At 50.4% G+C, this 27,771-nt stretch overlaps 1 protein-coding gene across 2 annotated transcripts in view; it reads right to left on the bottom strand.

Moving 5' to 3' along the window:
* Positions 1–3,568: 3,568 nt before the first annotated feature.
* ST8SIA2 (ST8 alpha-N-acetyl-neuraminide alpha-2,8-sialyltransferase 2) overlaps positions 3,569–27,771 on the bottom strand; it is a 40,541-nt gene continuing 16,338 nt past the window's right edge. Inside the window, exons 2-6 of one of the 2 annotated variants that reach the window (XM_090263679.1) lie at positions 20,530–20,592; positions 17,302–17,430; positions 13,388–13,645; positions 10,193–10,486; positions 3,569–3,970 (exon numbers count right to left, since the gene is read on the bottom strand). In XM_090263679.1, the coding sequence (XP_090119805.1) occupies positions 3,685–3,970; positions 10,193–10,486; positions 13,388–13,645; positions 17,302–17,430; positions 20,530–20,592 (1,030 nt within the window). In that variant the 3' untranslated portion in view covers positions 3,569–3,684. The remainder of the gene's footprint in view (positions 3,971–10,192; positions 10,487–13,387; positions 13,646–17,301; positions 17,431–20,529; positions 20,593–27,771) is intronic. The other variant, XM_090263680.1, reaches the window with a different exon arrangement.

A 27,771-nucleotide genomic window follows, 5' to 3' on the forward strand; every position in this document is an offset into this window, starting at 1 on the left:
GGGGTGCAAAGGGAGAACGGGGCCTTACTGGGCAGTCTGTAATGTCGCGATGAAGACTTGTACGTTGTTTTGTGGGGACAGGGGGACGTGTAAAAGTCTGTGAACGGTGGGAGATGAAAATCGCTATTCGCGTTCAGGAGGGACTGGGGAGGGCACCCAGGAGAGGAGACCGCTGCTGAAATTGCCCAGGCGGCACGGAGGCCAGGCCAGTGCTGGGGGGAAGGAGCGGCAAGGGAATTCATGGAGGAATCGAGGATGCTGTAGGGCCTCAGAACTGGGCGGCTGAGCGGGTCACAGGTCCTCTAACAGCAAAGGAGGGTCATGGAGGAAGGGGGGGAGAGACTGTCCACCTGGTTCCACAGTATGGGGCTCATGGCACTGCCAGAGTAGGTGGGATGAACGCCCTACAGGGCTGCGCAGCCCAAGCCTGAGACCTGGGAGAGGGGCTGGCTGCAGGGGGTGGGGACCCAAAGGAGGGTGCAAGGATGCTCAGGGACAGTGGCTGTGTTGTGGGCAAGGAGGAGAGCGGGAAATCATGGTCAGATCTACCTTGGCTCCTTTTTTAGGTTAAGGTAAGGGCATCCATAAATAAATCATAAATACATAAATAAATAAATACATAAATAAGTGGCAAAGCAGCATTGGGAAGGGAGGAGAAAAACCGCACAGATGTGGCATCCTGTAAATCAAGGGGAGAAGGAGTGTCCAGGAGGGGTCACTGTAGAGCCAAGTGATGCGGAACGTTTGGTGATGAGAAAGGGCCTTTGGACGTGGCATCATGGAGGGTGCCAGGTGTCAGGAGGCAGTGGAAGCCTGGAGACCCCAGGGAAGGGGCCGCGGGGGCCAGGATGGGTAGAAGGAGCGTGTTTTAGTGGACAGAGAGGATGGAGGCCGCGGTGGAGTGGCTGAGGGGGTCAGGGAACGTGTCACTGCTGTGAGGGTGGATGTTGCTTCCTCAGAAATGGGAGGAAGTAGATGAAGGTGGGGTAGATCAAGAGATTCCGAGGAAAGACCGCATTTCAGGGAGCTCCATTTCTTCAGCAAAGGAAGGCGCAGACGGGGGTGGGGGGGGGTGATCATTTGAGGAGAATGGAGAAGGTCTGAGGGGCTGCAGGGTGCGTGATATCAGGGCAACTGCGGGTTGACTGAGGGTCCTCAGGAGGTGACCAAAAGGGCCTCAGGTGGCTGTGTCCACTGTCATCACAAGAGAGCAGATCAGGGTATGAGGTACAGGCCAGGACTTCCTGGCCCCCCACCTCTCTCAGGTTAGCTCTAAAGAGGCAGAGGAGGGCCACCTCCTGAGTGTGTGCGCCCACATGCAGAAGATCAAGGAGGGAGGGGAAGCCAAGGCCCCTGGAGCTCCCACCATCCCACGGCCAAAGCCTTGTGGCTATGCCGTACCCGTGAGTGGGGGATGGTGACGTGTGGGTCATCCAGGGTTCCCGGCCTTTCTCTAGAGGGAACCCGGGGGCAGGTAGTAAGGGCTTTTCCATTTCAGCTCTTACCAGTGTCAGTGTAAGGAACCAGGGTGGGACAGAAAGAAAACCATGCTTTCCAAAGTGCTCAGGCCCTTAAACTCCCCAGGGAGAGGTGCTGGCAGGTAGATGGAGCTCAGAGCCAATTCCTGGACCTGACATCAGGGCTCACCATTAGAATGCTCTAGATTCTAAGGCCTTGACTCATCCACGGAGGCCCTGCTGGTAATCCTGCCCGTTGCCCACGGCTCCGCAAGCTTCAGAAATTAAATGTCTCCCAGGGCCTCTGAGATCCTCAAGATGAAAGGCCCTGGAGGAGTGTAAAATATGATACTAATTATCTCCACTTCTTGTGACAAGTCCAAACCACTCAGTTCCTATAGAGGCTATTAGGGCTGGCGCTTTCTTAAATATTCATTTTATAACACAAATCCCAAATCTCAGACTTCGAGCATCCACAAAACAACGAGAGAAGAAACAGAGATGCAGAATCATAGTCATGGTTGGAGCTGGAGCGACCGCATGTGACGTTAAGGGTTCTGAGTATCCTCTACTGGCTTCCTGTCAGCCATTAATTAGGAGCAAGTGTCCTGTGCCAAATTGCCATTGATTAATTATTGTCCGGTCTCACACGCTGGGGAACAGATCTTGATTATTTTCCTTAATTCCCTTCACCTTCAAGATAATGGTTTTTTACTTATCCTTCAAATACATTTTAAAACACCATTATTTATCAAGCAAGATAATACATCTAACAAATCAAGCTGGCTAATGCTTATCTATTCGTGCCTTGTGATTCCAGCCCCTAAGTTATTGGCATCGAGCCCAGGTTTCCCCTGGGGAGATTATGTCCAGTATTTGGATACTGCATTTGGCTTTGGGTTTAAAGAAAGTCTTAACTATTTATCTTAATAAAGGGAAAATAGAGTTTGCAAAATTCTACGATCATTGCCTCCAGCGGGGAAGAGAGTGGAGGTGGACCCTGGAACCTCTCCCCGCAGAGTTGCAAACCTCAGTTTTGGAGCTCGGTGCTGGCTAGTGTGACCATCAGGACAGGGAAGGGACCAGAAGTGGCACTGATGCAGCAGTCCGGCTGCAGAGGCCCCGTGGTGTGCACAATGCAGAAAGCAGGCAGAGAGAGCACTTGCAGACAAATGGAGCTAAAGGCTTCGCATTCTTTTAGGTCTGGCACTCTGGGGCTCTGGAGGCACCCGGAAAGGCAATCATATGTATTTTTAAAAGGATGACATTTATCTTTGCAGTGCCCTTTCAAGCTCTCGCTGTGGCTCCCCTGGTTGGCGGAAGGGGACAGTACGATCCCTCATGTCACATTGTAACAGGGCAGGAAGGAAGGCCAGCTCTGAGGAAGACATCCCAGGTTCCTTTCCTCTATGGTGGACTCGTGTTGTTTTAGAGAACATCCATTACCACCGTGTTTTGGACCCTCTTCTGTGACACTGTCTGCAACACAGCGACTCTTTAGTGTCATCTGCCTGCGCCATCCCAGGTTCCTGGTGGTTCCTGCCAAGCCAGAGTATGAGCTTCCCGTTGTGTCTTCTGTGGCTTCTCTCCACAGCTGTGGAGGCCTGTCCGGAACAGGTGCATCAACCGTGGTTCATCCCTTGAGCATTTAAACCACGTTCGTGGGAAGGCCTTTAAACTCAGTGTGGCCTCTGCTTCTCGGTATCCTTGTGCCCCTTTGCCCAGCTGAATGCTCCAACCGCCCTCTCCTCTGTGAACAGCACCATTTTGGACTTGGGTCAAAGCGTCTCCTCTGGGCCTCGACTCACCCAGAATCCACGTTTCTCAGAGGCTCGAGGCAGCTGCCAACAGGTGGCTCCCCGTTCATCCATGAGCCCAAAGATTTCTCCAGTCCGGGAGGCAGTTTGTTATCCAAAGTCATGGGACTGGTTCTTTTCACGTTGCATCCTTCTGCCCCCAAAGATGGACCGAGTCTCAGTTCTGGTGGATTGCCCACACCTTCTTCTTGTGGCTTGTCTGCCTAATGCTAGATGAACACCACACAGTTATAAATACTCAGGTCAATATATATATGCAGATATAGATATATATATTCTGGTCACTGTTTTACACTTTAACAAAGAAAACCACTAGCCTGCTTGTTCTATAGTTTGTGCCACCCCGACTCCCATCTGCCTGTGGAATAGCTGGCAGGAAATGTGAGCCACCGAGTACCGCAGGGGCCCACTTACGTCGCCCCGTCACACTGGCCCACAGTCAGTTTCAAAGCCCCCTGCTCGTGCAGGCTCTTGAGGGCCTTGAACTCCAAGGGCATGGTGTGAGGGCTGGCCTGGGAGGTGTAGCCATACTTGAGGCTGTCGTAGTAGTGGTATTTGACAGGGTTCTGGTTCTGATCTAGCGGAAAGGGCCAGAAGCCATAGAGGTAGATCTGGTTGCAGAAACGCGTGGCCAGTGTGTACATCAAGAGGCCCGTGGTGGGTCTTTTGATGTGGACTTTGTTGGTCAGCCAGTACCTGAAAACAGAAAAAGGTGACAAAAGAAACAAAAAGGAAACATGAGTTTATGAATTATCCTTTCCAGGAAGAGGGAACTATCTTCCTGCCACTCCAGGAGCTGTAGAGACCCGTTGAGCGACTGTTTCCCAGCTCCCTTTGCAGAGGAATGACAACTACCGCTTCCTAAGCGATGGAGCTGCACCCCTGTGCTCTCACATACGTGATTTAATGGAAACAAGACAATCCTCTTGATAGATACAAATGCAGAAATGAGGCTCAGAGATGAAAAGTGGCTTGCCCAAGGCCACCTAGGTGACCCCCAGCTGGCAATGTATAGAACTAGGCCTCCCCTCCAGGCTTTCTGATCCCCTTTCATTAGGAGGCCCAAACCGCCGTGGGGCAGCGGGGAGTGTGGCGGGCCTCATTTTCCTGTACGGGACTATTCTGTGCCATCACCTGCCAATATGGAGGGAGCACTGTCCGGGATGGTGGGGGCAGGATGCTTGGTGCGGATGTTGGGGCTTGCTTAGAAAAGGAGCCCTTAGACCACCTCAGGACTCTACACTCAGTGAGGCCAAGCTGAGCTGGGGGGCGGGGGGCCTGGGAGGGGCAAAGGCAGGGTGAATGCAAGGAGGAGGAAGAGCCCAGAAGAACAGCAGCTGCCACACATCCTAGCCAAGTGCTCATCCCCCTTGGTGTAACCACCTCCAGTAACGGGAGCTCAGCCTTTCCTGAATGGTTCCATTGCATGTTCAGCTCTCCAGGTGTAGCCTGAACATGGATTTTTAAAACACCCCCCAATAATTCAAATATTCAGCCAAGGCCATGAGCCCTTGCTCTAACTGGTAGGTCGTTGTGCCAAAAGAACCCAAGAATGACTCATATGTAGACAAAAAGAGGGGGAAATGGTAAGCACATGGAATAATCATGGAGTTTTAAGAATGACTGGGGCTGGAGAGGCCCTCTAGCCCAGTGGCCTGGCAGGGGATATAACTGAGTGAGCTGGGAGCTGGGACACATGTAAGGAAAACTGCCACATAGCCTCAGGGTTGCTAAGACAGTACGGAATGGTGGGGACTGGGGCATCTAAAGGGGAAGCCAGTTTTATTGTTGTCCAGTGTGGTGATGCCAGATTTTCTGCTTTTCATCAAGAGCATCAAAGATCTGGATTTTTAAATGTAAATTCTCCAAATTTTTAAATATTGGCAACCAATTTTTAAAAATTCTACAAACACCGTGTGCGGCGCTATTGGGTGGGTCAAACAGACCAGGTCTGTGAGTCACCTATGGGTCTCCTGGATTGCCTTTGTCCTCTTTAGATAACAGAAGAAAACCCATGAGTCCAGGGCGACTTGCCTGAGAAGACTGACTTCTCATGCAGCTGGTTAGATAGAGCCCAGGTGACATGCAGCTTCTCTGTGCCATTTCTTGGATCTTTTTTACCCTGTGGTGATTCTGGGAGAGTGGGGGCTGGGAGGGAGCTGGCTGCAGCTGCTATTGACACCGTCTGGGGACATGCAACCCACTAGCAGCGTCCCCGCGTGACCACATCTCACTGACTGCTCAGTCCCTGACGGATCTGAGCCCTAACACCAGCCGCATGTCCTATTGGGGATTTGTGTTTGTTTGTTTTCTGATGCTAAGGACTTAGCTGGGGAAGGCTTTCTGAAATAAAGTTCTTTGCCGGCTATCGCTGCTATGCCCAGAGATGGGGAGGGAAGAATTGAATCCGGGGTGAAACATCCCAGGAGCTCATTGGTGGGTCTGAGGTTCCACAGACATGTGATGTACCCTCCCCGTAGACGTGCCTTTCCCTCGCGTGTCCCCTCAGTGAACTCTCTCTTTTTTTCCCTCAGAACTAAGCACATACAGCACATCTTCCTGGAAATGTTCCCTTTGCTCTCCCCTCCTCTCTCCAGCTCACACTGACTTAATCACTTCCACATTATTATCAAGGGCTTTGTTTCTACTTCTCCCAAATGTGCTTATCAGCCGGGGCTGACAATCCATTACTGTGGGGGTTGGTCTCCCACGCAGAACGGTGCTGTGATCTCCTCCAGAGCAGGGGGTTCAAAGGCATCTGGCTCCGTACCTGCTGCGGCCCAGGCTCTATGGCAGAGACGGTAGTTCTCGTACCCCTTGTGCTCTCCTGTCCCTCTAGACTCCCCTGTCATGGGCTGGGGTCATGTGACCAGTTCTGGCCAATAGGCTTTGACTACAAATGTGGATCCGACTGGGATGATGTAGCTCAAGGGCAGGTCCTCCCTTTCTCATCTTCCCCTAACGAGGAGAACTTCAAAGCCTCCTGTAAAGATGGTGTTAGTTTAATGTGGACGAATCCTGGATCCCTGAGAGAAATCCCCTGCAACCATATGGTACTTTGCAAGAACAAGAAAGGAACTTTTGCTGTGTGCTAAACTACAAGAATTCCACGGTTTCTTATTGCAGCAAAGCCTCAACATGATTATCCTGACTTCTCTTGCACTCGGCAAATGTTTGACCCCAATATAACTGAAAAATGGGGAGAAGTAGAAAAGGAGAAAGGAGGACGTGCACGCAGCTTTGTAACGATGGCCAGCTGGGACAGGAATAGAAACGCCAAGCCTCTCAGATCTGGGCCACGCTTTTCACCCGGAATCACTCCCTGGGAAAGGTGTTAACAGCAAACGAGTCTCGGGGATGAACTGAGAACTCAGCAGCGTGGAGGGACCCACTCATTTCCTGCCCTGCGTCCACGGGTAAACAAGAACTCCCGAGAGATCCCTGACAGGGACGCGGGGCACTGTTTAATGAGCAGCTGGGAAGAGAGGCTGGCTGAGTTCAGCAGGAACAGAACACTCCTGATTTCCTCCCTATCTTCTCCGTTGCTGTGGCCAATTTAGCAACTGTGCGCATGGCCACCTTGTAGCTGTTTCTTTCCTTAGCATAACAGCTTGGTGTTAAAACACTGACTAAATTAATTTTGCCCTCCCAAATGAAGTTAGCTGGGTGCATCTGGGACATCATATTAACAGTACACCTTTAATGGCTCAGTCTGAGATTTTAATTAGCATGCAAAGTAATCTCCAAGAAGGCAGTAATCATTTTTCAAATTGGCTACCCCGATTGCCAAAACTATTAAGCACTGTATTTTATGAGCATGGACAGCCGTAAATGAGGATTGGCAGAATCATCTCCAAAGCACATCCGTCCTGCCTGGGCGCCGGGGCTTGGTACGTGGCGAGAACAGTGGCTACCAGTGTTGGAAAAAGAGACCATAAGGGCTTTCTCTAAGAAGCTAACAGCACTTTGTGGGATACAGCTCATTTCATTCTTTAGGGTCAGGAATGCCTTGCAGGTGGCTGCCAAGGGACACTTGGCGATGTTTTGTGCGAAATCAGCAGCAAAGCCAGGAACAGAACTCTCTGACTCTTGGTCCCCCACTGCCCACATCGTCAGCCTTGGCCCTGATTTGGGGCCCCACAGCCTACCGCTGTCCTTTCCTTGGAAGCATTGTTTAAGACTCTACTCTCTTGGGGGCATGTCTGGACGGGGCTGCCCAGCTTTGCAGTAGTGGTGAGCTGGGCATGCTGTCTCCAAATCTGGGGCTGGGGTGTAGGGCTGGTCAAGCCTGGGGATGCTTGAAGCTAGTTCATGGTTCCTAGGCTTCCATGCTTACCCAGATAAGTCAGCTAACCCCCAGTCTGACCGTGCCACCAAACACCTTCCAGTGACTCCTGGAGTCTGCAGGATAACAGCCAGTAGCCTCAGCCAGGACTGTGAAGCCCTGGAGACCTGGGCCCAAAGTCCCTCCCACCACCTAGTGAGCACGGTCACATTGCCACAAGGTACTGCTTGCTTTCTTCCAGAACACCATCACCTTCCATGACTCCTGACTGGCAGCCCTTCCCTAGGGTCTCAGCTTCAATGACACTTCCTGCAGGAACTCTTCCCAGACCTCCCTGGAGGGCTTTGTGTTCCATATGCTGCTCTTTCCCTATTCCAGCACTTGCCACGCTACACACTGTAATCACTTGTTTACTTGTCTTTCTCCCCTTTTGCAATTTAAAATTCTGGGAGCAAGCGGGTTGGCTTCTCCAGGAACCCCAGCTCCTGGCATAGCACATGCACAAAGTGGGTGCAGCTCCACAGACCTTAATGAAGCAATGAATGAAAACGAGCAAGCAGAGGCCAGTGGCTCCCCTTGCGGGCACTGGCAGGGCAAGGGGAGGAGGTCACAGTGGTTTTGTGTGGGAGACCCACGCACACTGCACTGGCCTCCTCGGAACCCTTCTAGGCAGCCAGCAGGTCTGCACATGCGAAGGGCAGGCTCATAGCATCCTAGACAGCGTGTTGCCAAAAGAAAAAAGGAAAAACACGATGCCGGTTACTTGAGGGGTTCCTCCTGCTACAGGGGGGCCCCCAGAGAGTCAAGAGACTGCTGTTCTCGGACAGGCCCAGCCAGACCATTTCTTGGGGGGGGGGGGGTAAATCTTCTGGCTGCATTCTGGAATTTAGTGCCACTCCCAACTGAAAAATTATATTCAACCCCATCTGTAATTAAAGTACTCCAATTTCAAAGAATAATCAGATGTCATTTTCTACTGTATTGGCAAAGATAACAAATGTCGATAGTGCACCATGTTGGCGAGGTTATAGACAAGCGTTTTTAAGAATCATAGGTGTAACTTGGCAATAGCTATAAAAATGAATAATGCATATATCTGTCTTTCCTTTTAGCAATGGCACTCCTAAAAAACAAGCTGCACACAGATGTGTGTGCAGATATCAGTAAAAGATGGTCCCTGTAGTACCGGTTATATTAGCAAAAGATTAAAATACCTACTATGCACCCCCCCCCCCCCCCATGGCTTCTGCTCACATAAACTATGGCCCAGACTCGGTGGAAGGCCACAAAGCTGAGAAGGAAAACAAGGTGGCCCCTGTCAGTATGGAATAATTTCTAGACTTTAGCAAGATGTGCTTAAAACATGTTTCCTTATGTGTAAAAGGGGATTTTCTGGAAGGAGACACGGGAAGCCCGTGTAACCAGGCTGCCTCCGTGGAGGAGGATTTTCCCTTTAAATCCTCTTATACCATTTGAATTTTTCTTTTTACTTTGTGCATTGCTATTTAAAAAAATAGAGACAACCCATTAAAAATGACCAAACGCCAATACCCATCTGCGCCTCAGTACCACAGACCTCCCTCCTGTTCTTGGTGGAACATCCCCGTGGAACACAGTTCCACGCTCCACATCCACTGGAGGAGACTAGGGCCCTGCTCCTGCCCTGGCCCAAGGGCCATGCTCTCTGTGCTGCAATGGGCCTGTCTGGGCGGAGACACCTCTGACCCTCACTGGTCTCCCCGCAGTCTCTGCCGCACTTAGTCCCTCCCTGCCGGGCCTGCTCTCTGGTCCCCAGTTCCTGCTCCCCACCGACTGACAGGCTCCTCCAGCCCTGGCAGGGAGGCCCGCTGGATGAGTGCTATCCCGGGCCTCGGCTCAGCTCTCCTGGTGCCTAAGTTAAGCACCAGTTCACAGGTCTGCTCCACCCCCGGCCTGCAGGCTGGGCGGGTGAATGGGCCTGCTTTCCTGCCCTCTTTGTGGGCCGCAGCCACCCTGTCGTTGTCATTGAATTAGAGCCGTTCACTACCAGCTGCTGCCTGGTTTCCCACTCCCCGGGGCCACACTCAGTTGCCCGCTGTGCTCCCCTCAGTTGCTGACCTCCCCTGTCCACAGCCAGCCAGGCTCTGTGCCAGTCTGCAGGCCGGCAGAGCTGGCAGTCCCTTGGGAGAGCTGCTCAGGCTGGGGCAGGGACTGGTAAGAGCTGAAGAGCAAGCCTTCCGCTCAGGGTCTCTGGACCACGCTGCCCACTCCTTGCAATGCCCGGGTCCAAGAACTGTCTCAGATGAGCAAGAATCTTGAAGACACATGGTGCTCAGAGACTCTCCTAGCACAGGGGCACTGAAGTGAAGACTCTGAGTGGTTGCTTCCGTTCCTGCCTCCTTATGTCTAATTCTCAGCACTGCTCCCCAGCAGGCGCTACCGGTTGGTCAAAATCGCCATGGCAGATGAAACCTGCTAGCCAGCCCCCTCCTTTCTCAGAAGGGGGGCTCAGAAAGGACAGGGGACAGGCAGAGGTCCTGTAGCTAGCGAGGCGTGGAGCTGAGATGGACATGAACCTGGGAAAGGAATGTCGGCCCCCAGGCACCCCCCCGCACACACAGTGACAGCCTCCGTCCCCAGGGGGTGCCGCTCACCCGCGGACGGCATGCAGCAGACGCAGAGAGGGGTACGCGGTGCGCACGTTGACATGGTGCTTCAGGATGAGCTCGTTGACCCACTCCACGCGCTCCTTGCCGCCCCTGGCCATGAAGGCGGGGATCCAAAGGATGCTGCCGTTGAGGCTGTGCAGCCTCTGGAGCAGCTTCTCACGCCACGTGGCGTTGACCAGGTCCTCAAAGGCACGCTGGATGACGGAAGGGTTCATGGTCACCAGGTCCGTCTTGAGCCCCACATCCCGGGCATACTCCTGCACGGGGGCCAGGTTGCACCTGCCGGAGAGAAAAAGCAACATGGTTCTTTTAGAAAAGCTGAGAAACCTCTGCTTATATGTATTAAGTTTTATCCACCCTTGGTTTGCTAGAACAAAGACCCATGGCATCCTTCTGCACTCCTGCCATTGTCCCTCTTCCTGCCACACGAATTTACTAGGCTCTTAGTGTACACACGAACTTCACTGCCCCCAGAGGATGTCAGACACCTGCCTCCTGCAGTTTAGTATCCAGTAGAGGAAGAACGAAGCAAGTAACCATGCCTCAGCCCACAAGATGATCATGTCATTGGCAGGTGTGACCCAGCCACATTGATGCCAGAGGGAGGGCTCTGAAGGGACACACCTAGGTTCAGAATTCAGCTCTGCTACTTTCTGTGTGTGTAATTCTGGGCAACCTGCTCAGCCTCTCTGTGCTTCCTTAGAGCTCCCTCATGGCTAAGGAATATCCACAACAGTTTCTTGAGCTATGATGGAGATCACAGCAGCACCCCTCCCAGGACTTAAAGGAGTCACCACAGTAAGAACTCATTAACTGTCGCTACTGTCATTATAATTGTGGGGAGGAGGAGCATCAGATGGGCTTCCTGGAGGTGGTGGCCATTGAGGGAAGTCTAGAAGGATAAATGAGCAGCAGTCCAGTAGTGGGAAAGGCACATTAGGACAGTGTTTCTCCACCTTGCCAGATCAGAAGAATCACCCCAGTCCCTTGTTAAAAATACAGATTCCCCAGGTCCATCACCTGGAGATCCAGATTCAACAGGTGAGCCTAGGAAATGATATTTATTTTCAAAAGCTCTTTAGGTTAGTCTTACACCCAGGCAAACCCTATAGTACAAACCCTATAGTATATGGCATTTTAGGTGCAAGAAATGTGTCCCAAGGCACAGAGGTGGAAGACAGTGTGGGTATTTAGGGAAGGCAAGTAATTTGGTTTGACTGAAGCATATTGCATGGAGGAAATGGGGCAGGAGAGGCAAAAAGGGTGAGATATCACAGGGCCTGTATATCGGTGACTTGGTTCTGTGGGCAATAGGGAGCCACTGAAGGCTCTTGAGCAAGAGAGTGACACAGACAGATTTGCATTCTATGCAACAGACAAAAATAAGATGAAGTTGTAGTATTTATCGGAGGGGATGGAACTGGGTATTAGAAGGCAAGTCTGCAGTGAGAGAGGCAGTTCATGCCCAAGGCCTGACACTGGCCTGAACTAGCCATGTGACCTCTGACTTTCTGTACCTCAGTTTCCTCATTGCAAAAGCCAGGACAAAAATAAAACATTCCTGACCGGGTTGTTGTGAGAACTAAATAAGTTAATAGATGTCCTGTAGAAGGGCATTTGTTTATAGGATTCTCCCTGTGAAAGGTGTGTGTGTATGTGTGTGTGTGCGCGCGCGTGCGTGCGTGTGAGCTTTAATTCCCAAACATCTGACAACTGATTGCAAAGAGATGACCCTAAGTCAGGCAGTCTCCTAAACCTGGCATTCCAGGCTCATGGGGACCCTGTGGGGACCAGCCCTCCTGGCAGCACCTCTGCGTGGTCAGGCCATGACCTCCACGATCCATGAATCGGCCTTTCCTCATGCTGGTTTCTCCCCCTCAACCTTTCATCCTCATTGCCCACCCACCCCACCGTCACCCCTTCTCTAGCTCCCAGTCCACAAACCTGCCACTTTTTCTCTCCCTTTTCTCCTTCCTCCTTCAATCTTTATACTGGAGGGCCTTGAGAAGTGGGGGACGGGCCATTATAAAGGCCAGGAACAGGCAGAACCTGGCAGAGGTAAGAAACTGGAACGGGTTTGGCTGCCAGGCTGCGGTGGCTTTTCCATCCCAGTGGAGGCAGAAGTAAACACACGGCCCAGTCCCACGTTCTGAGGTTCGGGGAGCTCCAAGATAAGACCGCTTCCCAAAGCCCCAGGACAAGGCTCTCTTTGCAGAGGGACAGTCCCAGCAGAAACACGAGACATGGTATCCAGTTCTGCCAGGGCTGGGGCCCTGCTGAGGATGAAACTCGAGGCCCTGTGTGCCCTACTTTTGACCAGGGGACAGCAAGACCTTGTTTCCGAGTCTGTCTGGATTGGGGGTCAGGTGTCAGGGCCCTGAGTAGCTATTTCCAGGTGTGTCCCAGGTGGCTGAAAAGTGAGAGGTGATATTTCAGTGAGCATAATGGTCTAGTACAAAACCCAAGTTTCTCTGTTGCCCTCTCACTTCCCAGATTTTGACTGCAGGATATAAAGTTACTAGTGGAGTATAACCTTCTCCAACACTTAAAAGAGTTTTGCAAACTTGGACCAACCAGGAGATTTTCTTACTAGTCTTTTGTAGCAGGCTCTGTCCAGGAGTCAGCAACCTTTTTCTGTAAAGGGTCAGATTATAAATATTTTAGGCTTTGCCGGCTATAGGCGCTCTCTGTTGCAACGGTTCAGCTCTTTTCAACGACACAAGACTGCATTGTAATGAGAAAGTAGCCATTGAGGATATGAGAATGAATGGGTGTGGCTGTGTGCCAGTAAAACTTTATTGATAAAAACGGGCTGTGGGCCATAGACTAGACCAGCAATTCCCAGGCTTACCTGCATAATAGAATTACCTGGCTCCCTGGGCCACATGCCTCTCCTCCCCGCCCCCCTCCCCCCAATTGATTTAATTGGTCTGAGGTGGGCATTGGGATTTTTTAAAGTTCCCAAAGTGATTTTCATGTGCAGTTAGGTTCAGACCAGAGATATCAAGATTTGTTTCTATTTTACATGCATTTCTTTCTTTCTTTTCACACTGTACAATCGTTATACAGCCTACAAGGTTGATACCAACCCAGCCAGGTGTCCCGTTTCAACCACTTGGGACAACTGGCGACAGTCAGATATGCCTCCTGCTCTTGACCCAGCGTTCCTGCTCCGGTTACCTTATGACAAAGCTGTGTGTGTCAATCTCCTGCCCACAGCCGCTGTTCAGCAAGACCCCCGAGTTGCCCACGATGGCACAGGTCCGGAAGTGCTTGTTCTTCAGCGGGGATGTTCTGGGGAGGAGCTCGTAGAGGTTCTGGGACACATTCATCGTGCTGTCTCGGTCGAAGATGTAGTGAATAATGTCTCCAGGCTTCAGGGTCCCCTTGAGGACAGAAATGTCCTTTTCAGCATCCAAGAACTTTAAGATTTGTTTCCTACAAAATCCAAACACACGTGGGATAAGTCTCCCTGGGGCAAGCTGCGCTTTGCCAACCCAGCTTCTCCTGTCCCGTGTCACCCTGCAGAGCTGCTGCAGCCCAGCACCCAGCTGGAGCTGAGAGTTCCAGGCAGGGGCTGTCAGGAATGGCCCAGAGACGATTGTGACTTCCTGTTGCCCTGGTTATGCCTACTTCCTCTGCAGGGTGCAAACCGCCTTGGGAAATGACTCTGTTGAGGGTGATGTGCATTCTGGTTTTCCCAGGACTGCCTGGTCTTAGCACTTCCCAGGAAATTCTCTGTCCTGGGAAAACCCGGCAGTGGTCACACTACCTTCCTTCAGTAGCATTTGGGGCCATCATCTGACAGTGAGTCCTGGATTAGGGACAGAAGCCAGGGTGACAGATGTCCCTCATTCCTCAGTGGCTCGTTTTCTTCCATGGAAGCCTTCTCTGGGCACAGGGGCCCCCCAGGAGGCAAATGCGGGTGTGGGCACTGTAAGGAGTGCCGATCGCCCTCCCTTGGAGAGGCTGCGTCTGCGAGCTGGTCTGTTCTGCGAGCTCGTCTGTTTTGTGGCTGCTTTGTGTTATTTCAAAGCAAAGGTGATCAGAAGACAGCTTTCTAGGCTCTTGGGTGACTTTGATTTAGGGGGAAGTTCTGTGATCACCTAGCGTAGCGTGTAGTCATAAAAAGGATGGGTGTCCTCTAGGAATCACCAGTTTTACTCAAACCACGCAGGCCTGGCCCCCAGGAATTTGAGGCTTTCCTTAAGAACTTTCTAAATCACCCCAAATATCCTAGAAGTGACTCAAGTCATAGAGAGAAAGAACTCTGGTACCCAGATCAGCTGGAATGAATTTCGTTTCCTGCAGCGAGCTCCCATCTAGAACAGATACAGTGACGCCTGTTCAGATACAAAGTCTGCTTTTCCTCAGAGCCGCAGAGGGACAGAATCTTCACACACTTTGCAAATGGGAGACTTTGCAAGCTGGTCGCCCCGTTGTACAGATGGCTACGCGGCTGCCTGAGCGCCTGTGGGATCTGAGATGTTCCCAGTAGGAAGGACACTCAGTCCCTTGGGGGACTAGAAAGAATTCAAAGGTTCCAGGCTGATACCTGAGAAACCCTGATTCTGAGCCTGGCCCAGGTCTTAGCACACTTTCTAGTGCCCCACAGGTGACTTGAATGGGCGCCCAGGTTTGGGCACCTCTGCTATAGCCAAGGGGCAGCTAGATTGCTTGGCAGAGGGCACCACGCTCTTTATCCGGGCATCTTTCCTTGTCAACGACCTGGATCTCTTGCTATCACCCGGGGGAAGCCCTCTTGCTGAGTAATTTGTATTTCTTGATAGAAAACAGAGGCACTATGTTAACTTACTGTGCTTTACTAAGTATTATACAACTTGACAAACTAAGAATAGTTTGGAAAATGCTAAAAACCTTTGTAGTGATTTATCCCCATGCATTTAAAAGCAAAGGGAGCCCCCACAAAGCCCACAAATAAGCACCTTTGTGAGTAGATTAATTTCTAACTAATTATAAGGAATTACTATCCATTATTAAACACCATTCCAAATAACTCGCTGAATCTTTTATTACAAATAATTTTGATGATTAATGGAAGTTGAAGGGAATTCTTTCTCCCCGCTGGGTGCAGGCACATTGTTCCTGCTGAGGTATATCCACACGAAGGCCAGAATGGTCTTCTCCAAAAGGGTGAGGATTCATTTCTCTACCCAAATAGCAGGAGAAAGGGCCAGTCACTCACAGGTAGTGTAGTGGGGTAAAGAGGCCCCCCCGCCCCCAAATATATGTCCACTCCTAACCCTTGGAACCTGTGATGTGGCTTTATTTGGAAAAAACATTCTTGCAGTTGTTATTAAAATTAAGGGTCTTGGGATGAGACCACCATGAATTACGTGGATGGGCCCTAAGTCCAATGACAAGCGTCCTTATAGGAGACAGGGGAGCAGAACGCAGACGCACAGAGGAGAAAACCATGTGACCACAGAGGCAGAGGTTGGAGTAATGCCGCCACAAGATGCAGACAGACTACAGCCACCTGAAGCCAAAAGGGGCAAGGAAGACTCCCCTAGAGCCTTCAGGATGCTGACCCCCCCGGAACTGAGAGAGAATAAATATCTGTTGTTTTAAGCCACCGAGTCGGCGGGGCTTGGTTACAGCAGTCCTGGGAAACTCAGAGGGGCTCTCACTGCCACCACGGTGCTGCCAATCCCAGGTCAGCAGCGCAGGCCTGCAGCCATTGGGGTGGCGTGACGAGGGGCCAGAGTCCATCCCGGGGCCTCGGAAGAGGTGCCCCGGGAGGGTGGCAGATGGTGGGGACAGGAGTCAGCTGCTTTCACATGGTCTCAGCTGCCAGGTCTCCGATCTCCCTCTCTATCCCCGACGCCCCCTCACGTCCCAAAACTGAGCCTTGGGAAGGAGGATGTGGGAGCATTTCTGCTTTCACAGCGTGTGTGCCTGGTGGGGGCGCCCCCTGCTCTGCGCGGTGACCTTGGGCAGCTATGGGCAAGGTTGGGCACTGGGCGCCTGCCCCTGTCCTCTGCTCCCTCCCCGTGCTTACGGCCTGGGGAGGTTGCTGCCATAGTCAAGGCTTTCCCCTTCTGGTCCTGGCTACGCCACCCACCTCCCACCCCATTCCCTACCCCCTGCTCTGCATCCCGGCGGCACTGAGCGCAGACACCAGACTTAGGACTGCGTACAAGTGATAGGCAGCGTGGCCTGCCTGGCAAACTCCTAATCATGCTTCAAAACCCACTGCCCCTTTCCCGGCCTGCCCTCTTGGTTCTCTTGCAAAATGAGGTGCTGTCTCCGCAGATGGGCTTTTTATCGCTACCTGTTTATAAGCTGCGGTGCTGCCTGTTGTGTGTATCACAACGTGCTGTCCTGTATCGTCTCCCCACTAATGCGCCTGGCTCCCGTCAGCACTCCGGGCCCCCAGGGTGGTGCCTGGGAAAGAATGGTTGGATTATCCTGACCAGTCTTTGCCGGGGCAGGGGCGGCTATGTCAAAGGCAGTAGCCAAAGCGCTGAGGCCGGAATTCCTAGGCTGCAGGTCCCCATTCCCAGCGCCCAACACCTGCAGAGCCCCGCCTTTGCCGTTGGGTGTCATGCCGGCTCCTGGGTCAGCCAGTGCAGTTCTGGCTTTTCGTTATCATGTTGTCGGGAAGGCAGCCTGCTCAAGCCGCAGGACTGAGTGTATATGTGTGTGGGGGCTCTCCAAAGACCCTCCAAGTGGGAGGACTGTCACCCAGAAAGGAGCTCAGGTGCCAGGCAGTCCTGAGCAAGAAATGGCTCCTTATCCAGGGAAGGACGGCTTCCTGGTCCCCTGGGAGAAGCCACCTGTGGCCACCCCCCCCAGGCTTTCGCTGCTGCGGACCCGAGCGCCCCACTCCTTCCAACCCCAGGACCTCAGCTCCTGCAGCCTCCCCGGCGGGGCAGCTGCCTGCGCGTCCTGGGCATGGGACCTGCCTGGGATTTTTATTTCCCATGGACCGTTTACAGATAAACCCAGCCTCGGTGGGAGGTAAACACTGCTCTCTGTCCTGACTTCGTGGGTGATAGAGAGCAGCAGTTCGTCCGCTTGTGCTGAAGAAGGCGAGGCCTGCCTCTCGTCCTAGAGGTAATTACCACTACCTGATCCTCAGAGAGAGCGTCTGGTTGTGCCTCCACTTGGCTGAGGCCGGCTGGATGTTGTGTTTAATGCTCTCATTACTTCTGTCAACAACAGCTGGTGATGAGGAGCCATTTATTACAACTTCAGCTCTGGATGGGGGAAAAAAGAAGAGGGAGAGGGTAAACATGATCTGTTAGCATGCCAGTGACAGGTCTAGCAGTCTTGTTTTTGCTGGGGCCTGAATGTAAACTTCTTCGGAAGAGCAAAATTGCAGCTATTACTTGAGAAGGAGAGGAAATCTATTTATCTTCTAGAATGCACAAACTGTCTCCCCACTGTGTAACCTACATACATTCTGGGAAGCAGGAAGGGGGTGATAAACTATCTCTCCTCCACTCCCCCCCGCCCCCAATGTTCCCTGCCAATGCAACCTCGCAGCCATGGTCGGAATAGTAACACTTCTCCAAGTTACTTGCATAAAACTCCAGATAGCAGTTGCATTAGCAGCCTGATGTCATGATGGTGAACAGACTGAGTAAGGAGAAAACACAAACTTGTATCCTCCCCTGACCCCACCCCTCCGTGCTTTATAACCAGCTGAGGTGCCACTTCAAACAGCCACCTCGTTCGAGTTCCTGATGCCGTGGCTTTCCCACTAGACAGTAAGCGGGGGAGCTCCGTCACATAGCAGGTGCTCAGTAAATGCGTTTGCTGGATTCCAATTTGAATGTTGTCCCGGGGGAGACTGGATGGATCAAGGAGCGGGTTGGCTCTCCACTCCTGGGGCAGGTCACAATGCTGGATGCACCTCATCTTTCCACCCAGCTCAGGAACCCTGGGCATTAAGGCCCCGCCTCAGCTCGGAGGCTCGAAATCTATGCTAGTATGTCTCTAAGAAACTAGGTTACAATTACATCTCCAAAGGCAGGAGCCAGCCTGCCTCTGCCAGCTGCACACAGAGGCGCACGGCTCACATCTGACGCTCCTTTGTCTGTGCGGACAGCAGGTTCCCCAGTTCCAGTGAGAACTGGTTGTGTGGTGCTTGCCTCTGGAGCTTTGAAGAATCCAAACCAAACACCTCTGTCCTTTGCATTTATCTTCGGACAGCTGATTTTAAAAAGATGAAAGCTTTTTGAGGAGATCTAAACCCAGTGCTCTATTTTGCTTTCTGTAGGTAGAGAAGAAATTCATTTGGGGCCCCACATCATGCATTTTCTCATAAGGCTGCGTTTCTGTGGTAATGCCACTTTTGTCGAAGGCCACACGTAGGAGCAGTGACCCTCGGGGACCACTGATTTAGCTGCCACATCTAAGACCCCACGCTTCACCACAGCTTATATCAGCAGGCAAATGTGATAGAAATGCTGTGATATTTGTGATGAGGAGATGTCTCCCTAAGTGGTTAGCTGATATTCTCATCAGAAACCCGTGGCGGGGCCTCTTATGGCTTAATTAGGATTCGGTCTTGGGTGGTGCTCCTCAGAAAGGAGCATATGGGGTGTCCCCGGTTGTGCAGAGGTACCCTAGCATGCACATTTGCAGAGGAGACTTAATCAGAAACCCGCAGACGGGGTTTCCAGGTGTCCGTGGGGCGCGGGTGAGGAAGGCAGGAAAAGGAGGGAAACGTCGCACACACAGCGGTCCAACTCCGTTTCTGCGTCTGCTTCCTAGCGAAAACTTGGGGATGGGACCCTGCCTAACCGCCCGTGGCTTTCCTGGACTGGAACCCCGGCTCAGTGGCTATCTCGCTGTAGTTCTTAGGAAAGTCACTGGGGTCTCTGCCTTCTTATCGGTAAAATCAAGGGATGGATTTAGATAAGCCGGGGGCGCCTCTGTTCACTGGCTGCTCATGCTCTGTGTTGCACAGATGCGGCTGCCTGTCTCACGCCAGGCTTACACTTCTCTGCCCACCTTCTGACGCCATGGGTGCATCCACGGTGAAGCATCAGCTGGCTGCCTTGAGCACATCAGGCTGGGCTAGGTCCTTATATTCAGAGGTTCTCGTCCTTGAACCACCCCTTGAAAAAGATGTATTATTGTTCTGACCGAATGAGGAAACTGAGGCTTAAAGGGGTGAAATAATTCATCCAAGGTCCCAGCTAACAAGTCCTGGGACTGAATCTAGGTCAGCCTGGCTCCCACAGAGCATGGGGGATCCTGCTTCAGGGGAGGGATCTTCCTTCTCAAAAAGAGGGCATCTTTCCACAGTGGAAGGGAGTCACATGGTGTATTAACATTTCACCAGGCATAGGATGAGCGTCTCTTGTGGCTCCCAGGTGGTTAAGAGGTCATTCCAAGATCTAGAAGCATGATATCAGGGACAGAGAGGACAGTTTCCTGAGTCAGTCCTCTAGGGTCAGGAATGGACATTGTGGACAGGTATCCTATGGTCAAGAGGCCTCTAAAAAATTGGAAGGGCAAATAACAGACCTTACTCTGAAAAACTGGACGGCTCATTCCCAGGCTGACCAAAATAGGATAATAGGAAAGTAAAGCAAGTTGCCCGTTTTGAGTAGTGATCTTTGTTTATGTCAAATAACTTGGCATTCTCTTCTTCCTTCCTCTGCTCCTTCAGCTTGAGCTTGTAAGACTCTAGGTCAGAGCGATGGGGCAGTTGTCACTGGGGAGAACGGGGCCGCAGAGGCGTGGTCCACGCATAGCCAGCGGCAAGCCTAGATCTGCTGGCTTGCAAAGCATTTGCTCGCTCCTCTTCGTCAGGCTGTCCCCTGGCCAAGGACTGTCAGGGGAGGAAACATTCTCAGGATTTAGAATGTGCATTCAATTATCAAGGTTAACATTGCTGAATTGACTCTCATGTTTTTAAGAGGTCTTGGCAAAGTTTCTGAATGCTTGATTTTCTATCTTAATGTCCCGGACAAGTGATCTACGATGAAACTGGGTGAACATCGTGATTCCGCTCAGAGTCTCCATTGCTCAGCCAAACTGCAAGTCACGAATATGCTCTTTGGTGCCCCAAGTGCTTCAAAGTGGGTGGACTCTCTTCCAGAAAGTGACTCTTAACCTCTGAGTTCTCCACCTCTGCAGCCTCTAGACCTTGGGCCATTTCATGGACTCTTTTCTGGACAGCTGCCCCCAGCCCCCCAAAGTGATTAGGGAAGTGCAAAGCCAAAGTGAAAGAGAACAGATCTCTTTGCTAAGGAAGAAGGGCACCATCCAGGAAAGAGGGGAAGCAGATTAATAGCTGCCTTACAGCAAAAACAAATGAACACAAAATCTAATTTACAAACCTATTAGATTTGCTATGTAAGCTGTTCACAGCCGATCTGATTGTACCTCTGCCTTCAGAATTCCTGCAAGACAAAGGAAATGCATTATTTATAAACCCAGTTCTTCCTTGCAAAGCCCTCTTCAATCATCAGGAGATCCCACAGCTGGCCTTGGGGAGCGAGAGAGGGTGGATGACGTCTCATTCCAGCCACTCCGAGATGGGCATCATCTTGGCTCAGCCACAAACCCAAGTATTTTACAGAGAAGTAGGCCTCCCAGATCCTCCCCAGCCTCCCACTTGAACATTATTTTAATTCACACCAAGGTCTCCACTGGAGACTTCCCTTTGAGTCTTGAGACAAAGTCCTTTGGGATTAATTTCCCCTGGTTAATCCCGTAGGATACCACTTCTTAGCATGACCCAGCCTCTGCTCCCTGCATCCTCTGGCTTTCACTCACATGTGTTCTTGTCCGTCACATTTTCTTCAAACTTGAGACACCAGGAGTTCAACAGAGGCAGCAAGATGACTCCATAATGCCTCCAACAAAGTGTGACATGATAACAGTTTGGGTTTTGGTAGCAAGGGAAGTAATATCAAGTGGTGTCGCTTTGTGAGGAGCAGGAGGTGGGTGACTCATGGGCCCCTTTGCTCGTTCCTCTGGAGGATAAGTCTGTGAAGTAAAAGCATTCTAAGGCCCTTTCCAGCGCCACCACCCCTTCCGTTCTGTCAGTCCCATTCTGGACCGGGGCTGTCGGGCCAGGAGGTCTCGCCCCGGGGCCAGGGGGTGGGTAAATCTATTGTAACCCGGCACCTTGCCCACTCTGTGCCCCCTGTACTGGTTTCAAGAAGTTGCATGTGACACTGACTATTTTAAGTTAAATCAGTTTCCCCTACTGATTATAGGATGTGTGGTTTGAGCAGATATTTCTTCTCAGTTTTCTAGTTTTATAAGTTCCACCTAGCCTTTCAGTCAAAGTGTTGGTGCACCCCAAAGGAACAGCTAAGATCACTGGGAAAGCTGTGTATTGTAAGGAATAAATGTGATTGGATGAGAGCTTGCTGGGGGAGGTTAGTACCTGTTTGCACACTGGCTTCAAGTCTGGATTTTTCTATTGGCTTTCTTTAGCCTTAGCATACTTGTAGGTGTAATGTGTGTGTGTGTGTAAACACATATACATGTCTTTTCCTGATAGACTTAAAGGTCTTTTTAAACTATTTGGCAACAGGCAATATTCTCCCATTTCACAGCCAGATGACCAGACAACAGAAAGGGTGCTATGACTTGTCCAGTGTCTCAGATTTCGTCACTCCCAGTCTAGTTATTAATTACACAGAGTATCATTGGTTCTTCACACTTTAAATCACTATCCGATGTTTCTTCTTTGTCTCTTCCATTTACCCTTGGGACAGCGGAGCTCTTGGCTTCGAACTTGGGTTTGGGAATAGCTGGCCAGCTCCGGCTCTGTAACGTAACCCACATGAGCCAGACTCCCGGGGCCTTCCTGGGCATGCTGTGGTCCACATGACCTTTGATGGCCCCTGTCCTGACCCCGGTGCTCAAAATCAGCACTCCTTGTGGGGGCGGGGGGACCTGCTGGGCCAGACATTAAGTCACGCACAGTAGTTAAAAGTGTGACAATAGCTCAAGACTAATGAAAGCTTGATGGAACAAAAGAGGCTGTCCAGAAAGGCTGCATATGAGAATGGATATATGATTTTTATAACTCGTTATCAGTGAGACATTCAGTAAATGGTCTGGAGTGTTTGGTTTACAATCTGGAGGTGTGTTTTGGGGGATCAGTTGAGTGTTATGCTACTCTAGACAGCAAAATAAATTTCAAGTGGATTTAAGTAATGTTTCCCAATTCAGTAATTTTCATAGCCCTGTCACCAGTTTGCTATATCTGTTAATCACCGACAATATTATGTACTTAAATTTTAAAATGGACTCATTTTTCAAAACTTAAACTAAGTGATGCCATCTGTGAAAATATGGGTTTGGTACCATAGTTATATGTACTCATTTGCAAAAAGACAAAATATATTTAACACAAAAATATTTGTGTCAATGGAGTACCCAAAACCATCTTACATTATTACCAAGAGTACTTATAAGCACCCTCTGGGGAAGACTGATTTAAACAATAAATTATAAATTAAAAAATCTGTAAATAAAATTATTAATGATATATAATATATACTGTATATTATATATAATATACATGTTAACTATTAATAATCTATATTAACAATATAAAATTTGTAAATAAAAATTTAATCAGAAAATTATGAATTAAAAAAATTTAAAGGAGGCAAACTATAAGAAATTGGTAAGAAGATGGAAAATTTATCAAATCTTTGATGAGATATGAAGAATATGTGAAGACTTTTTAAATTCAGAGTATGAGAAGAAATTGTAAGAGAAAATGTAGCCCAACTTGACTTTACAAAAATTTAAAACTCTGCTCCTACACAAAGCGAACCTCAGCAAACCCCGGTCAGTGTCTTCCGTGAACTCGGAGCCGGCTCCCGGCGAGGAGAGCGCTGCACGGACGCTCCTGTCCGGTTTAAGGGAACCAGGGCCAGCCAGTCCCCAACGATGGCCACGGCGGGCCTCACAGCGCACCTTTCTGAGGCAAGCCAACCCATGTGGAGCCCCTGCCCCTGCCATCTCCCTTACTGGGGTCTCACACCCTGCCCTCCTCGCCCCCGAGCCGGGGACTGGACGCCTCAGACAGCCCCCGTGCCTCAGAGCCCACTGACATTATTCAAACTGGCCCGTCCTAAGCCGCCTTATCCTGCCTCACCCTGGCTTCCGTGGAAACCACAGGAAAGGCTCTCCCCCCTCTGCCTCCTGAGCAACCTGGTGCTTCTCCAGGTGGCCCTGCGCGGTGTAGTGTGCGCCCTCCTCTTACGACCGAGGAGTACAACCTACTGTCCCTCCAATGGCAGCGGTGTCCTAATCTGTCGGCCTGGCCCTACCTAAATAATCAAGCCCATGTTAAAACGAGGGGTCTAGTTCATCTTCTTAGCCTTGCAGAGCACCATGCCCAACTGGGGCTCAGTCAATCCGGTCTAACTTCAGCATTACGTGGGGCTTTTCATTCCAAGTCTTGCCGGCAGTTTGCGTGCCACGTTCCCGTGTGTTATTTATACCTGAACGAGACGCAGTTCTGCCTCCCGGATACCCGCAGAATGGGGCAGACTGCCATTCGGAGACTCTCAGCCTGCGGATGTTTGGCTCAAAATGAATCCCTTGAAATGGCAAGGGATTTTCTTCCCTAATTAGCTTTTGCCTCCCATGTTATTAAAATAAGCGCACAGCCCTTGTGACAGGGGGGTGCTGATACCTGCTTGGTTGAGTGACAGAAGAAGATGATTAAGTGCGAAGAAACTTGCTAAAGCCAATTCATAACATGCTGAAGTCACAGAAACACAGATGCTTAGATCATCCAAATGAGAAAATACGTGGGAAAGCACTTGGCACATGATAAAGAGCCCTATAAAACAAGGTATAATGCCAGTAATAAGCACTGACCATTGACCTACCTAGGAGTCTCAGCCAGAGTGACGAGACAGGCTGGCTACGTTACATGCAGAGGCCCTGTGTTTTAGGGTGTCGGTCTCCTTTCCACCACAACCTGATATGCCCCCCAAGCAGAGTGGACGCAGCAAACTAAGACAATACTAAACAAGGTACGTTAAGACACACACCACGTACAGTTAGTGAACCTGAAAACTGCATTTCTGTTTGGCCTCTTCATCCAAGCCTGGGGTTTCATAGCTCTGTTAGAATCTCCCCGACTCCCAGTTTCTCACCAAAATGTCAGACCCAGTAAATGAACTCTCAGGCGCTGACAGCTGTAATTAAGAGTCTGGACCCAACTTAAACAGTTGATTAGTCTTGAGAATAGAAGATTAAACGAAAGCACAATTCATGAATTTGCAGATGGCTCTTCATTCCTCGTTTTGGGAGAATACGGAATGCTCTTTTTCAATTTGTGTGTAAGCGGGGTTCTTGCCTCTTGACCCCAAGGGACACATTATAGTCATATGGCCCCACAGACACTGGATAGAGAGAAAAGCAAGGAAAGGGATGATTTTTTTGGGGTCGAGCACATGAACAGAGCTAAGGCTTCCAACAGGGTTCAGGGTGGGTTTTTTTTAATTGTGATAAAATATATAAAACATAAAATTTCCATTTTAACCCTTTTTAAGCGTACAACTCAGAGGTATGAGCATATTCGCAATGTTGTGTAGCCATCACCACTATTAGTCTCCAGAAGATTTTTGTTACCCCACATGGAAACTCTATACCCATTAAACAATCACCCCCCCATCCCTCCTCACTCCCAGCTTTCTGTTCTACTTTCTATCTCTATGAATTTACCTATTCTAGATACTTAGTGTAGATGGAAGCATGCCATATCTGTCCTTTGTGTCTGCCTTCTTTTGCTTCGTATACGGTTTTTAAGGTTCACCCATGTGCTAGCATGTATGCACCGGAAGCCAGCTTTTGATGTAGCAGTTCCAAGGAGGTAGGACATCAGAGAGACAAGAGAAGGAAAGGCCCCTCCGGAGTGCTGTGTCTGGAGCCATGAGCAGCTGTGATTAAAACAGGATCAGAGGTCCCATCAGCTGACCAGTGCTGGACAGGGGCTCTCCTGCCAAGGGCGTCCTTGACTAGGAGCTTCCTGAAGCTGTTGCTGGAAAATTGAGCTTCGCTGTCCATCTCATGTCCATCTGAGGAGCTGGTTGTACTTGGCCAAGTGCTCAGATGGGCAAGGGGTCCAGCCTTGGTCGATGCGGTGCAGATCCTCACTACATGGCTGGCAATGAACATATCTTCCGTCGTGCATGTGCAACGGGAGGGATGGTGCCCTGTCTTTGTACTGGGCCAATCTGCATTCCTGATGGGTCTCCCTGAGTCCCCCCTGAGCAGGAGGCAGTGGCGTGATTCTTGTCCACAGGCTTGGTAATTCATCATTTATGTTTGGCCACTGTGAGACCACGCCCTCCCACCTGGGTACCACCTGCACTAGCGGGGAACCTCTTCCCAGCTTCCCAGTCGTCCTGGTCTAAGGCATCTTCAGGAGACACCACTGGGTAATCCTTGATGAAGGACATACACCCAACCATCAGCTGGTTAGGAGTGATGTGACATTGGTCATCAGCAGACCCAAAGTTCAAGGTCATACCTTCCAGAATAAAAACCAGAGGCTACTGCATCAATGCCATTCACCACCTTGTAAGCGTAGGCAGCCTTTCCAGTCACATCCCACGGCAACCTCAAGGTTGTGTGTCCCATAGGATATGAGTCTGCACACTTCCTTTAGACGGCCAGACAATAAATATTTTAGGCTTTGTGGGCCAAGAGAAAAAACGGAAGATACTACGTAGGTGTAGATGGTTAAGCAGCAAGAGAGAAAATGAATTTCCAGAAATTTTTTATTGATGGAATTAAAAATATAATAATAATAACTGAATACAGTTTTTAGTAATAGGTATATTAATGAGAACAATATTCTTTGGGGGAGAAGATTCTGCTTAATTGAGGTTCAAAGTTAGTGTCTTGTCATCATGGGAGAAATAAAATGAGTAGCAGTATTTACTTCATGGAGATGTGGTAAAGGCTGATGAGCTAAGGAGCACAGGGATTTAGAACAGTGCATCACATATTGTAAGACAGGCGCCTTTCATGTTGTAGCTCTTCTGAGTTTTTTCCAGCTGTTTGAAAATATAAACTTATCTTGGCTTGAGGACCACACGATAATAGGTAGCTGGCTGGATTTGACCTGTGAGCCATACTTTACTGACCCCCGGCCCTAGAACGTGAGGAGCAAAGCGCCCCTCGTCCTCCACATAGGGAGCACCTTTGCCATATTTGTCCTTGATGACATCTTTCTGGTTGAGGTAGGCTTCTGCTGCCAGGAGCTCAGCTTTCCTGAAGTCACAGCTCCACCAGGGAGGACCAGGAACTCCTGCCCTGCCAGCTTAGCACCGGTGTGAGAACCAGCGTGACCCACACTGAAAGCTGGCACTGGGCAGTCACCTCTAGGTGGCCAGTGGGCACCCAGTGTGACCATAGATGACGCAGCAGCTTCAGCTTTCGAGGCAGCGAGTGATACCTCTAGAACGGTGCTTGCACCGAAGGCGGAGTTATTCCTAGTGCCACCCCTGCTGATCACCGGTCTGTTTATCTCCTCCAGTTCCGCCCACTCACCTAACTCCTTACTCATCAGGTCAGGCCACATAGCCTTACTGATGTGTCTCTGAGACACCTTTCCACAACACAGCAAGTTTTATCATTGTACCAGAGCTCTTGAACTGCTTAGCTATTGAAACGACGCCTGGCACAGAGCTCTGAAGAGACCATTGTAGGTTTCAGCCTTGACAATGGTGTTTCCATGGCGACTGGGCTTCCATGGGCGCTGTAGGTGCCAACAGGGAGGGTTAAGTCAGCAAGCTCACGGACGTCTCTCTCCTGCCCCTGAGCTGCCCTTATTGGCTGGTCAGCTCCTTTCCCTGCCATCCTCTCTTCCTTCATGTGAAATATTAGCTTGATTTGATTTAGCCACTTGCTTTGATTTCAGTGAACTTGTGCTTATTAATCAACTTCCATCAGACTATAAAAAGGTGTCAGTTCACTCTGGGCTCTTCCCTCCGCTCAACTTCAGAAAACATCCCTGAGAATGAAGGGCTTTGACTAGGTTCTAGCCAATTTTGCTAGTCTTTCTATAAAAGTCCTTATAGGCATCTGCACATCCAAATGAGAGTAAACAAGTCACTTGGATGCCAAGCTGTTCCTACCACACTTACTCGCGATCCTTTCCCATCACAAAACTGCCACCAAGTAATTCATCATCCAAACCAGAACACTTTCAGAGTAAACAGAGGCACCAACCAGAGGACACAAAACTGGGGTGTCAGAATCCTGTGGGACTTGTGCCTTCCAACGCACACCTGTCATATAAAGGGAACATACTTTATGATACAAAGACTTCTGAGAATGCTGCATTCCCGTACCCTGACCACTCAAAACCCCAGAAACCAAAGCAGTTAAAACTCAGAGGCAACAGGTATTTGTGCTGTTGGAGCCGGAAATGGTGGAAGCTGTCGGGAGGGAGGACTTCTTCTGTAAGGTGTTCGTGGCCACAGAGCCTTTGCTGAATCCCCTGCCCCGTTCTGAAGGCCCTGCCTCGGTGTCCTGGCCAGACCTGCGGCAGGGGCAGCCTCACCTAGCTCGCGGCTTCACCACCA

Source organism: Furipterus horrens, unplaced genomic scaffold (assembly GCF_987537825.1).
Source record: "Furipterus horrens unplaced genomic scaffold, mFurHor1.1.pri manual_scaffold_16, whole genome shotgun sequence".
Classification (NCBI taxonomy): Eukaryota; Metazoa; Chordata; class Mammalia; order Chiroptera; family Furipteridae; genus Furipterus; species Furipterus horrens.